Genomic DNA, 12337 nt, shown 5'->3' on the forward strand with positions numbered 1-12337 from the left:
CGCGGCATGTCGTTCGGACGAGAAAACAGATCTCGTGAAAAACGAACGTTGCTTGGCTCGAGATCTCTCCGATCGATCGATCGATGGGATCGACCCGTAGATCCGCCGGGGGTTGCCCGGGGCGAGAGCTGCGAGAGTTGCCATGACGACCAACGTTTGCCCCGGCACGGTCGTGGTCGCTACCTCCGCCGCGCTCCGAACCACCCACGCGGCTGCTCGATCGAACCCTTTCCGAATCCCGTCTTTCTAGCTAGCCGTTAGCCGGTACTCGCTTTTTCGCGTCTCTTCCGCTCGTCTACCAGTCGCGATCTCTCCGGGCCCACGACTACTTTTTCTCGACGATCTCGTTCCTTTTCTCCCGTTCTCGATTTCTCGAGAAGACGCGGTATCGCGTCGACTCGCTTCGCGCTGTCGCGACAGTCTGCCGAAAGCGGCTCTACATTCCGAGGATTGTCGTACGTTCACGCGTTAGCTCGCTCGCGCGAAAAAATTATAATCAATAATGGGTCGATTATTTTTATCCTAGCGAGCGACGTTGCGTCTTAATCCAATTAATCACATCCTCGTTAAGCGTACGGTGATCGCACTCCGACCTCTTCGCTATTCGACGTGCGATCGAAGGGTTAAGGACCGCGCTTCTTTCTTTATACGCGCCTCGCAACGATAACTTCGCATCGATTCCATCGACTTTTTTCTTCCTCTTCTCGGAACATCGTTGCACGCTACCGCGCTCTACTTTCGATATCTTTCTTCGCCGTCGGAAACACGATATCAGTTTGCGAGTGCGTCCAACGAAATTCAAGTCTTTGGGCAAAATAAAGGCTGCTAGTTCTCGAGAACGCCATCCCTTGCAACTAACAACGTAATCCAGAAAAAAAAAGAAATAATTTCCAACTGTAAATTCAAGTGAAAATCGTAACCGCGAACGCGCGAGCTCGCCGGCTTTGTATCCTACGATGACTAGACAATGAAGATGAAACCACTGTATATAGCGTAGCGTAGCGGATCGGCCATTGTCCTGGTCGATTGTTTTCTCCTTACGTTTCTCGTTCGGCGTGTGTTCCTCTTTCGTCCAGGATAGCACAATGGAACGACGCACGTTTCGTGCCGCGGCGTTTTCTCCGAGTCGACGATTTTTTCGAAATGACGAACCTCGACTTTGCGAGTTTTTAATCGCCTTAACCCGCGCGTCTTCCGTTCGTCGCTGTGCTCTCTTTCGCGAAATATTGTAAACCGAAGTCCACTTCCCCTCTTTCTCTGCCTCTTTTACTACGATTCCCTGTATCTCAGAACCTAGCCACTGGTTCTTTTTTCTTCGCTAACCGAGAAAGGTTAAACTTAGGCAGCAGGTGGCGCTGTGCCGCTGCGTCGAAAACAAGCGGGAGTTTTCACCCCTTCCGCGACCCGAATTTCTTCTTTCCCCTCGGATCGTTTTTGCCACCGATCGGAAACACATTTTCCTCTCCTCCCTTTCTCTTTGCTTTCCTATTTTCTTTTTTATTCGCGCATCTTTAGCTTCTCCTTCGACTTTTCTTCTCATCGCGTAAAATTTCGCCGCTGCTCGAAGACAGATGCGTCATATCCATAATAATGATAAGCCGTAAAAGATAGACATAATTTTCTCCTCGAACGCTTTATCGAGAGAAATCTTCCAAGGTCACCGAGAGGAACGGTGTAGTTGATCGATAAAGTAGATTCGGGTTTCGAACGAAACTAAACAGACGATAACTTTGTGCGGTGTGCGCATCGAGGCGGACAAAACGAGCAACGTTGCAATGCCGCTGCTCGTGCATGCTCATGGTTCGATTCTCCTTCTGAAATTGAGCTTTTCCGTGGCGGCCGATCAGGACACAATCAGGACGATCTAAGTATATCCTTCTCTTGCGTTTTGTTTCAGATCTGTTGGGTCGCGTCGTCGAGGAATGGACAAGGTGCGAGGAGAACGAGCAACGTGTCGGCCTTCCACGCTAATCGGACGAACGGCGACAGGCTAGAAATTGGCGACAACAAGAAACGTTCGCGAGCTTGCGGAAACTTTGATCGGCTTGATCGCTCTAGGCTGGCTTGCTCGCGAAATGGATCGATTCTCGTCATCGCCGTCGATGACGTCGTCAGCGTCGTCGCCGTCAGCGCCGATGTCACCACCGCCGTGATCGAACGCGAGTCGAATTGGACGATCCTGGAACAGATCTGCAACCTCGAACGCGGCAGGAGGACAGCTGATTTTCGAAGTAAGACCCGCGCACCGTTGGCCGATCACCGTCGCGCACCATGTTTGGAACGAAACTGCGCACATGGATGGAAGCACATATCGTGCGATCGAAAAAGAAGAAGGACCGAAAGGGCAAGGGGGAAAAGGGTTTCGACTCCAATTCCAATTCTCCTCGAAACGGGTCTCACAGGTCTCCCGCGTTGCACCAAGTGAGTATGTTTCCATGTCGACGGTACGAAACTCCCTCTTGGTGCTCTTTTGCCGCGACGGTCTCCTCTGTTCTCTCAAAGGTGAAAACGAGAATCGCGGAGCAAACGAGCGAAGAGACGTGCAACGGCATCGCGCTCTCTCTTTCTCTCACCTTTTGCTTCCATCGACTCGCTTTCCTCTAGCAGCTATCCAATTAGAGACCGTATACCGGTCGTACACGGCAGTCGACTCCTCCGCTTTCGACCAGGCCGCTTCAACTTTCTTCCGTATCAGCCTTTCTGTCTCTCCTCGATTTCGGAAGAATCGTGACAACGGTTGCCGACTTTAGATCGTCTGGATTCGCAGGTTCATCCGGTAGATTCGCCGTCGAGGAACGTGGACGAAATTCGATTGCACGCAGAGGATGGTAATCGATGCGGTACTGTGACCGCGTCCTCTGGTACGTCGGCGGGCACCGGTAGCGTCAACCTCTCTTCTCCGGAAAGCGCCTACAGTACCGGATACTCGACGGACGGTACCTCACCCGGAACCAGTTATCCACCGGAATATTACATCAACATCAGGACAGGCACCCATTACTTTCAGAGTAACGCCAACGCCAATGCCGGCACAGCCACAGGCAACTACGGTAACAACAACAACAACAACAGTAGCAGCAAAAACAATAACAACAACAACAACGGCAGACCGAAGAAACCGAGCGATTCGTCGGATTTGCCGATCGCCTCCGCTTCTTTGGTCTCGGGACGCGGCAGACATGGAAGGTTCGAGGGCAACGTCGAACCTTCCGTCTCTGGCTGTGTCGCGATGTTCTCTACGGCAACCACGACGATGGACAAGTCGGGGAAAGACGTCGTTCGATCCAACGAGTACGGCAGGACGAGTAAGGTACGTATCCCGTTCGGGATCCGTTGTCGTTGGTCACGCAGCACCGATTCAACGGAGAGGAACAGACTCGCGTCTTCGTCCTTTTAGATATCGACTCGACGGACGTCGCAAAGTGACGCGATTCGCTTTGCCAAACAGATCGGCGATCGTCGTCCGGAAGAGGATCTCTCGGTACAGCGAACGGCGTTACCGAAGGAGAGGCGGACCGAGGAATCCTTCTCGGCCGAATCTTCGAGGAGCAACTTGACCGAGCCACCGCCTCCTTCCTCCATACCGCCGCCATTACTCTCACCGACCGTACAATCGCCGCGCGAACGCTCGCGAATCCGAACGAATCCGTGGCTGTCGGCCAACTCTTCCGGCTCGAGTACCACCACCGGCGGCTTCAAATCGAGATCGAATATCGACGATACCAGCAGCGGTTCCGGCCTGAAGCTCACGGAATCGTCAGGGAGCGCGAGTGACGTAAACGCGAGCAGTGCGCGAGTAGGACGAGCCAGAAGAGAACTGAAACAGGAGAGTCTGAGCGCCGGAAGGAGTCCGTTAGTATATCAGAGTTCTCTTTGCATCTCGAATTCCGCCATCGAAACGACACGATCGCCTTCCTTATTCGAATCCAAATCTTTCTCGTAGGATAAATCAAAATTGGAGAATAGCGTCTGGCATGGAGATTCGGCCAAAGATAGCTTTGTCCGTGCAAAGACGCAACAGCAGCAGTAGCAGCAGCAGCAGTAGCGGCAGTAGCACCAACAGCAGCAGCTGCGACGGCGGTAGCAACGTAAGCAGCGTTGCCGGTAGCAACGGTACCGGCGGTAGTAGCAGCAACGACAACGAGGACGGAAATAGGAACGGCAACGAGAAGGAAAATGGAAACGGAAACGGTAATAGAAACGGTTCGTCCGCGTCGTCGATCACGCGAAGCGCCAGATCATCCGAAGACGATATCACCTTGAACGAGATGATGGGAAAATTCGACGAAAGTTACGTTTACGAGAAGGAGACGGACATTTTGTCGGACAGCGATCCGACCGATTGCGAGGACTACATCGAATCTCTGTCGGATCTGGACGCCGTTAGAGACGGCGCCGATGAAAACGATCCTCTCGGCAACGATGACTTCGACTATATCGACAACGGTTCGTTCCTCGATCTCGACAATCTCGATTGCACCGGACGTTTCACCAACACCGGACACTGTACTTATTTCGCGTTCGCCGGCGAACTCGCTCGACGCAGCAGCAGACTGCGAGAGTCGTTGATGAAGCGGAGGAACAGAGACGACGCGGCGACGGCGGCCGCGGCGGCGATGCTTCAGAGGTAAGGCGTACGTGCATGCGCAAATTCTATTTCCTGTCGGCGATGAAACGCGTCACGACTCTGTTCGCAGAACGATCAGCGCGAAGAATACCGCGAAGAAGCAAACGTCGCGACACAAGAAGCAACCAACGGACGAGAAGCAGCAGTCGAGCGAAAAACGGAAAAAGAGATGCTCTCAGCGCAGGAAACCGAATGTCGACAAACGCGATCCGAATACCACCGTAATAGGAGTCATTGGTCGGAATAACGAGCGTAACGGTGACGACGACGACAACAACGACGACGACAACGACGACGACGACGACGACGACGAAGAAGAAACGGCGGCGAACTTAAACCGCGTGCTGGTCGAGAGAATGCTGCTTAAAAACTCGGGCTTCAATCAGGGTAGTAGAAGCGTCGGTGGTACGCCGATTTGTTTGCGTCGCAAGAAACAAAATTGCGACGTGAACAAAAATTTGTCACCGCTGCGAACGACCGACGAACGATCGTCTGCCGGCCGGCTCGTCACCGGTGATCTTGATGTCGTCAAGAGACGTTCCAACTCGGTACGCGCGCGCGCTCTAATTTCTACTTATCTACGTATATCGGCCTATGCTACGTATACCGATTACACCGATATATCGGTCCTCTTTTTTTTTCTTTCGATCTACAGGTGAGCTACGTGAACGGAAACCTCGTCAGGCGGCGGCTAACTACCACCGACAACAACACCTATATGACAACGTTCGCCTCCGAGATCGCTCTGATCGAGGCCGATAAGGAAGCGGACAAAAAGTATCGAGAATTGATCCTCGAGGCAGAAAACATTTTGGTGAACATGCAAAAGAATCAAACCAGCCTACCCGTCGTACCGTCACCCTCGCGAAAGTTTCACAACGGACTGACCAACAAACGGGTCGAACTGATCAAAAATACAGAGCTGAACATCGAACTTGCCCTCTCCAAGAGTAGGAACTCGCAGCCGGAATTGCAGAGTGGCAGCATCAAGGATCTCGAGCATACCAGTCCCAAGAGGCAGCAATTCGTTCAACCATGTTCCCCGATGCGACGATTCGTCGAGCGAAACGTTTCCCCACCGGTGCCCTGTACGACAGCGGCCACGTTCCAATCGAGCTCGATCAAATGCTCCATCGACTCTCCTCTCGCTTCGAGAAGAAAGGCGACGACGACCGTGAGCCAACGCCAGTCACCCGATAAAAGTATGCTTCGTTGCTCTCGGCCGAGAGTCTACGAGAATCAGGATCCCGACGATTACGACGGACGGCGAGTAAACGCGAGAATGGCCACTGCGTCCACGACCAATTCGCCATCGGCAGCGACGATGTTCAATTGCAACGGTATCGTCGGTTCGGATCAGTGCGCCACGCGCTCTCAAACTTCCCCTTATCTCGTCAACAGGCCTCGTTGCACCTTTCTAGCGCACACGGATTCTTTCCCCGGAGCAAGTCGAAGAGAACTTCGCACCTCGAGATCGTCGCTCAACGCCGTAACCAAGGAGGAGGGAGTAACGTCGAGTTCCTCGGACTCGGAGGAAAGATGCGACGTCAGGAGGCGAGCACCTCTGATGACTTTCAGGTTAGCGCGTCGAACGCTACATCCTTGACACCCACGTTCCCCCGTATCCGCCGATCTTGTTAGAGGCACCAGTTTCATACAACGCTCTTTTTCATCTTTGCAGGTCAGTCGATATGGGTCCCATAAAGGAAGGATCCTCCTATTGTCCGCAAAGCGAACCGGTCAAAAGGAAGGTGTACGCAGGCAGTGCTACCTACGGCAGGATACAAAAGACTTTAGGGGAGCACGTCACGTTGAGAAATTCGGACGGGGATACCGCCACCGACGATACCGGTAAGCAGGCCGTACGATGAGTCGCGACAAGTACACGCAACTATCTACGCTGTCCTTGTCGTTCACAGATGATTCGAGGAGATCTCTGAAAGAAAAAGTGGCCAGGCTTCGGCAAGAACGGTTGGCCGCAAACGCGTCCGTAAGCGCTCAGGATTCGCAGATCTTCCAGCATCGATTGTCCCGACTGCGAAGACAAATGCTGATGCAAACGATTGAGGGCCTGAAGCGAAGTCTCGAGGATCAGTCGGCGACTTTGAAGCAGACGTGTTTGGAACCGGTAATGACCGATCGAATGCCCTGAACCGATCGCGAAATCCTAAAGAATCGACATCTCCTCGTAAAATTGGCTCGCGATCGGCGAATCCGGCCGGTCGTGTCGCTGTGGAACAATCACGACGACGACAACGACGACGGCGACGACGATTCGCGCATCGAAGATCATCGAGCGACGAACAACTTAGGCGCGACACACGGTTACGCTCTTCGTCGTGTAACATTCCCGCCGAATTGTCACGTGCGATGCTCGCGAAACGCGTCGAGTCACCGTGAAACGACGATGATCGACGCGATCTAGCCGAATTTCTATCTATCTATTCGTTTAGAAGGGAATCGATCTATTTTTCTGCCTGTTTATACGGTAAGGATGTCAAAATTAAGAATATGAAATATTTTCTGGGCATTGTTCTCGCGCTTTTTGCTCGACGTGTTTAAAAAAGATTACGCCGCCGCGACTGTACGCGATCACCTTCGAGTCGTTTCAGGAAGAATCGCATCCGGTGGAACAAAGTCTTTTTCGATTCACTGTTCTTACGAGGAATATGCTCTTATCGCGATTTCTTTTTCTTCGCCTCTTATTTTTTCTTTTTTCTTTTTTTTTTTTTTTTGGAATTTGTTTTTTAACTTAACGATCACAAACGATTCGCGTACTTTCACGGGCCTATTCGTAGATTAATTCTCGCGTCGACAGCATTCGCCGGTATCCCAATTTTCTCATACACATACATATATTAACTCGTAATGTTCCTATTTCTACTTCGTACTTGCTACTTCCGAAGATAAACTGTCAAAGTAAGAACGGACTAGGAGCAAAGTTGTCGTCGATTCCGTCGGTCGGTCGGAACAAACATTTCCCGTTAGTATACCAAAGATAATAATCTAGCACGGTAGTATAGAATCGTTTAGTTGATAATAGCATCATATGCTATATAGACGTTCGTAATATTAGAAAGCTACTACTAGAATATTTTCTTCTGGGTTTCGTAGAAAAATGATATTGATTCGCGTGGAGAAATCGTCGAGAGATCTTCCAAGATCGTCAGAATCGAATTCTTACCGTCGACGATCAGTTCGATTCTCCCTTCGTTCGATTCCTTGCGTAAAATATAATTCTCTCTCGCTGATTCGGCGTCGATGATATTCAACTCTGACGGTCTAATAGACGAAAAATACTTTCAGTCACGGTGATATTTTTCTGAGAATAGACTGATAGCGTTATCGACATATTATATCTTTAGACTTAAGTGTTCGATGACAATTATTTCTTTGTGATTTACATATACGTTTCGAGTTCTCTCTCGGTAAGAGACGACAATTCATAATACGCACACGATATTTATGTTTGTGTTAGATGTGCTAGAGACCATAGTAAAAGATGTTAGAGAACAATAGTGGTAGCGAATACTAGTACGCTAGCTAGTTAGCCAGTTATCGACTATACAATGTCGTAATATCGTTTCTTTTTTTTTTTTTTTTTCTTTCTTTCTTTCTTGATCCTCTCTTGTGATTTATTTGCCCCGTTTCGTTGGGAACTGTGATCGCAACTTTCTTAGCCAGTTTTAAAGTTAACGCCGTAACACGTGAAATACCTATTAATTTCACAGTGAATCACGGTTGGCTCAGGTCAATTCATTCGCAACTTTTATACCCGATACGTGTGTATCTATATACTCGTATACATATACACACATATATATATATATGTTTAATTTTTCCTTCGAGAAGATTTAATTTCTACTTTATTTTTACTTTATACAAGTAAACGAATATTGTTATCGTCATTGCCATCATCAACATCGTCGTCATCGTTATTATCATCATTGTCATTATTATTGCGACTATAATTTTCTTACGCGGAGATACTCGTTCCGATCTGAATTAACGTAAACGTGATACGTCGAGGTTATGCTGATACGTTACTACAAAAATTTCCTAACTGAATATTGTTGTTCAGTATGACGACTTTATATCGCTATTATCACCATCATCATCGTCATCATTATCATCATTATCGTTACTATTACTAGTACTATTATTATTGTTTAGCAGTATCATCGTCATCGTCTTTATGGTTTTCATTACCTTAACTAATTAAGTAGACCGAAACATTCCGAAGGTAAGTACGCACTGAAGAACGAGTTCTAATCGCATAGTTGACTAGTCTTGTTCGAACTCTTCTATGGCTTGTTGATTGGTTAACGAATAAAATTTTCAACCTCCCCCCTGCTAACGCGCAATGCTAGTCACCCGGTTATTCAGGTGCAGGGTATAATCGGCAATATTCAATCAACTTGGAAGAGTTATAAAATTATTGTTGCAAATTTCCTCTGTACTAAACCATTTACGAGATTAAATGGTCTTTTTTTATATGATTATGAATAAATTATATTACGTCGTTGGAAATGTGCATTCGTTTACCTTGGTTTTCTTTCCTACACGATTTAACGATGTCGCTAACTACCGTAGATCGTCTTACTTTTTCTTTGCCTAGCTTAGTTGTAGCAATAGCAAGTATCTATCCTGTTCGTATTATAAATATGTATTTATCATATTATAGTAGACTTGTGTATACATGAATGTGCAAGAACGTGTAAATCATATTCTACGTTTTCAATGGCAACAAACAAATAGCTTTTTATTGTCTAGTTTAGAAAATTACAAATTTCAAATCAATATAGGCAGCTTTGAATGTCTCTGCTTACATAAGTACTTAAATATATGTATGCACATTACACATGTATGTACATTGGAACAAATTGTTCAACAGAATACCATTAAAGTAGAGTATCGGCCGAGTAGTGGAAAGACGAGCAAACAAGGAAGAGACACAAAGCTAAAAGAGAACCTATCTCCTCTGTTTTTGTGAAATTTATATCGAATTCAAAGTATTTCTATCTTTCGTAGAATATCCCATTAGGTGTGAATCGATCGCAGTAACAACGTGATAGCGCTTAAAACTTATTATTTCATTCTTTCAAATCTGTGTTCTATCTCATAAATTCCAACAGGTTCTTTAATCTTGTCGCAATAATCAACCCACTCTCCTTCGCTTAAATCTACATCTGTAAATACTTTTCCATCGTTTACGGCTTTAGCAGTCCATCCTTCTCTTGCTGAGAAATCACTAGGTTCGAGGCCTCGACAATCGAATATCGCTATCGTTTGGAATTTCTCCTGATCGTTCGCCAGGAACGATTTGATGGAATCCTCCAAGATGCTCATGGAATTTTCGCGAGAACAAAGTTTGCATTTGCTCACAAAATGATTCACCGAGTTTCCTCTTTGGTTTGGAATGGACTCGCTCAAGGATACGTAATTCCATTTTTCCGATACTTCGCCACAGTTGCAACAAGTAAATTTGAGGTACCATCTAAATTCTGTTCCCGATGGTTTCAGTTCCTCTATATTTTCTAACGTAGCTTTTATCTGAAACGCTATCTTTACCATTCTGATAAGATCTAGCTCTCTCCCTTTACGACAGTTCCACACGTGCCTTGATGTTTCCTATATTATTATATGTATGTCCTATATTATTATTATATTATATGTATATTTATTAAAATAATATAACCTTATTGAGGTTATGTTACAAACGAACGATTCGTAAACGTACAAACGATATTTCTCTTCATACAATTAATTGCACAAGTAACAGCACATGGACGCTTCTGCACAAATTGTCTCCTTTGCATACTATACTATCAATCGAGAGCTACTTTTAAACAAAGTATTATAAACGTATCGTAAATAGTTAAAGTAGAATTTGAATCGTGTATGTGCGCATGAGTAGAACACCCGTTGGTAATGTAGAAAATGATTTAACAGATATTCTACAATTTAGTTTTTCATCTATAATCGTACATTCAGTCAGTGTACATGTATTACACGAGTCAGTGCTTTGGCAATGGTCTAATCAGGTCTCGTACAAAATCCTTGCAGTGATCGCGTTGTTCGTAGCCTGAATATTTACGAATAGCGGACAAAAGAAACAAGCATGAGACAAACAACCTTTCTTTCTGCAGTTTGTTTTTATATTCTAACCACGTATTCTAATGCAGAAGATATTTTAGGTTGTGGTGGATTTTTAAAAAGTCATGCCGACATCGATTTTGCTAAAGTACAAATAAAGTTGTGAGTAGTTTATCGAGCAGTTCCTGACCAAATCAAATTACAACGCAAATTACGATAGATAACGATTTAAACTTTCAACCTATTTAGATATACAAAATCTGGTAGCCTCAAAGATTCTACGGAGTGTGCCCCTAACAATGGATATTATTTCCTTCCTTTGTACGATAAAGGGGAATACGTTTTGAAGGTAATAAGAAACAATACAAGAAAACTTCATAATAACCTGCTGTTTTCTGTTCATTTTCATTTCTGTTCATATATATATATTTAGGTGGATCCACCTAGGGGATGGAGTTTCGAACCTACAGAAATTTTATTGGTCGTAGATGGAATTACAGATGCCTGCAGCAAAGGCAAAGATATTAATTTTACCTTCAAAGGTTTTGGTATCACAGGCAGGGTAAACTATCCACATGAAATACGTTTTATACAAAATCTAATATATATGGAGCGATAAAAATTATTCTACAAATTATTGGCAATATTGTTAAGAAATATAATACGATTTAGGTTACCAGTTTAGGATCGGATTCTGGTCCTAAAGGTGTTACAGTATCATTGTATAAAGAAAGCAACAAGCAAGTTCCTGTTGGTACAACGGTTACCATGGAAGGTGGTATATTTTATTTTACCCCCATACAACCTGGACAATATGTACTCGTTGCGTCCCATCCCACGTGAGTTTCATCAGGTTTGACTTAATTGTCTTACGACACACGTCACGTTGCATTACTTTATTCTTTAGATGGATGTTGAAAGTAAATACTGTGAAAGTAACGGTACAAGAAGGCAACACAGAACTTCCTAACGATAGTCTGGTAATTTATGGATACGACGTGAGTGGTCGAGTTACCAGTGAAGAAGAAGCAGTTAGCGGCGTAACATTTGTATTGTTTGGAGTAAGAGTTTCTTATATTTTTCTTTCTGATATTTCTCCTGTGCACCTTGCAAAATTAACAAAATTTGATCTATTTGTCTTGCGTTTGCTTAGAACGGTGTAGCTAGGAATTGCGCAACGACACCTATAAGTAAAGATCTCGAATCTAGAAAGCCACTTTGTCACGTTTCGTCGGATAAAAGTGGTAAATTCATGTTTCCAAGTTTATCACCTGGCGAATATAAACTTGTTCCGTGTTATGTCGGTGCTCAAACTAAATTTGACGTTCAACCGCCTGAATTGTCGTTCAAAGTGAATCACAGCAGCGTCCTATTACGTCAAGGATTTAAAGTTACCGGTTTTACGGTAAATGGTGTCGTCCGTACCGCTATCAATGGAGATCCTTTACCAGGAGCGAAAGTTTTACTTTCTCAGAAGCAAATCGCTATAACGAATGAACACGGAAAATATGTATTTGATAATGTAAAAGCCGGTCAATATATTCTGAAAGCTGAAAGCGGTACGCCAAGTTCAAGCTCAATTATTGCCTTTCTGCGGAAAATACGAATTTCAGT

At 45.7% G+C, this 12337-nt stretch overlaps 2 protein-coding genes across 5 annotated transcripts in view; one reads left to right on the forward strand and one right to left on the reverse strand.

Annotated features, from left to right (window-relative positions):
• Positions 1 to 12337, forward strand: part of LOC132908881 (uncharacterized) — a 30145-nt gene that overhangs the window by 13624 nt on the left and 4184 nt on the right. For 3 of the 4 annotated variants that reach the window (XM_060963278.1, XM_060963277.1, XM_060963279.1), the window contains exons 2-15: positions 1898 to 2421; positions 2768 to 3310; positions 3398 to 3852; positions 3944 to 4627; positions 4698 to 5175; positions 5283 to 6205; positions 6309 to 6478; positions 6547 to 6755; positions 7534 to 7610; positions 10973 to 11072; positions 11157 to 11285; positions 11396 to 11562; positions 11631 to 11784; positions 11877 to 12282. In XM_060963278.1, coding sequence (XP_060819261.1) covers positions 2272 to 2421; positions 2768 to 3310; positions 3398 to 3852; positions 3944 to 4627; positions 4698 to 5175; positions 5283 to 6205; positions 6309 to 6478; positions 6547 to 6755; positions 7534 to 7610; positions 10973 to 11072; positions 11157 to 11285; positions 11396 to 11562; positions 11631 to 11784; positions 11877 to 12282 — 4645 coding nt within the window. In that variant the 5' untranslated portion in view covers positions 1898 to 2271. The remainder of the gene's footprint in view (positions 1 to 1897; positions 2422 to 2767; positions 3311 to 3397; positions 3853 to 3943; positions 4628 to 4697; positions 5176 to 5282; positions 6206 to 6308; positions 6479 to 6546; positions 6756 to 7533; positions 7611 to 10972; positions 11073 to 11156; positions 11286 to 11395; positions 11563 to 11630; positions 11785 to 11876; positions 12283 to 12337) is intronic. The other variant, XM_060963280.1, reaches the window with a different exon arrangement.
• On the reverse strand, positions 9278 to 10642 carry LOC132908893 (CXXC motif containing zinc binding protein). The gene has a single exon (XM_060963313.1). It carries the CDS (start codon positions 10199 to 10201, stop codon positions 9716 to 9718), a length of 486 nt encoding a protein of 161 aa, XP_060819296.1. The 5' UTR covers positions 10202 to 10642; the 3' UTR covers positions 9278 to 9715.

This window comes from Bombus pascuorum, chromosome 7, assembly GCF_905332965.1.
Source record: "Bombus pascuorum chromosome 7, iyBomPasc1.1, whole genome shotgun sequence".
NCBI classification, from domain to species: Eukaryota; Metazoa; Arthropoda; class Insecta; order Hymenoptera; family Apidae; genus Bombus; species Bombus pascuorum.

Bases quoted from the DNA above. Each gene is read 5' to 3' on its own strand.
- LOC132908893 (XM_060963313.1), bottom strand. From the start codon at position 10,201: ATGGTAAAGATAGCGTTTCAGATAAAAGCTACGTTAGAAAATATAGAG.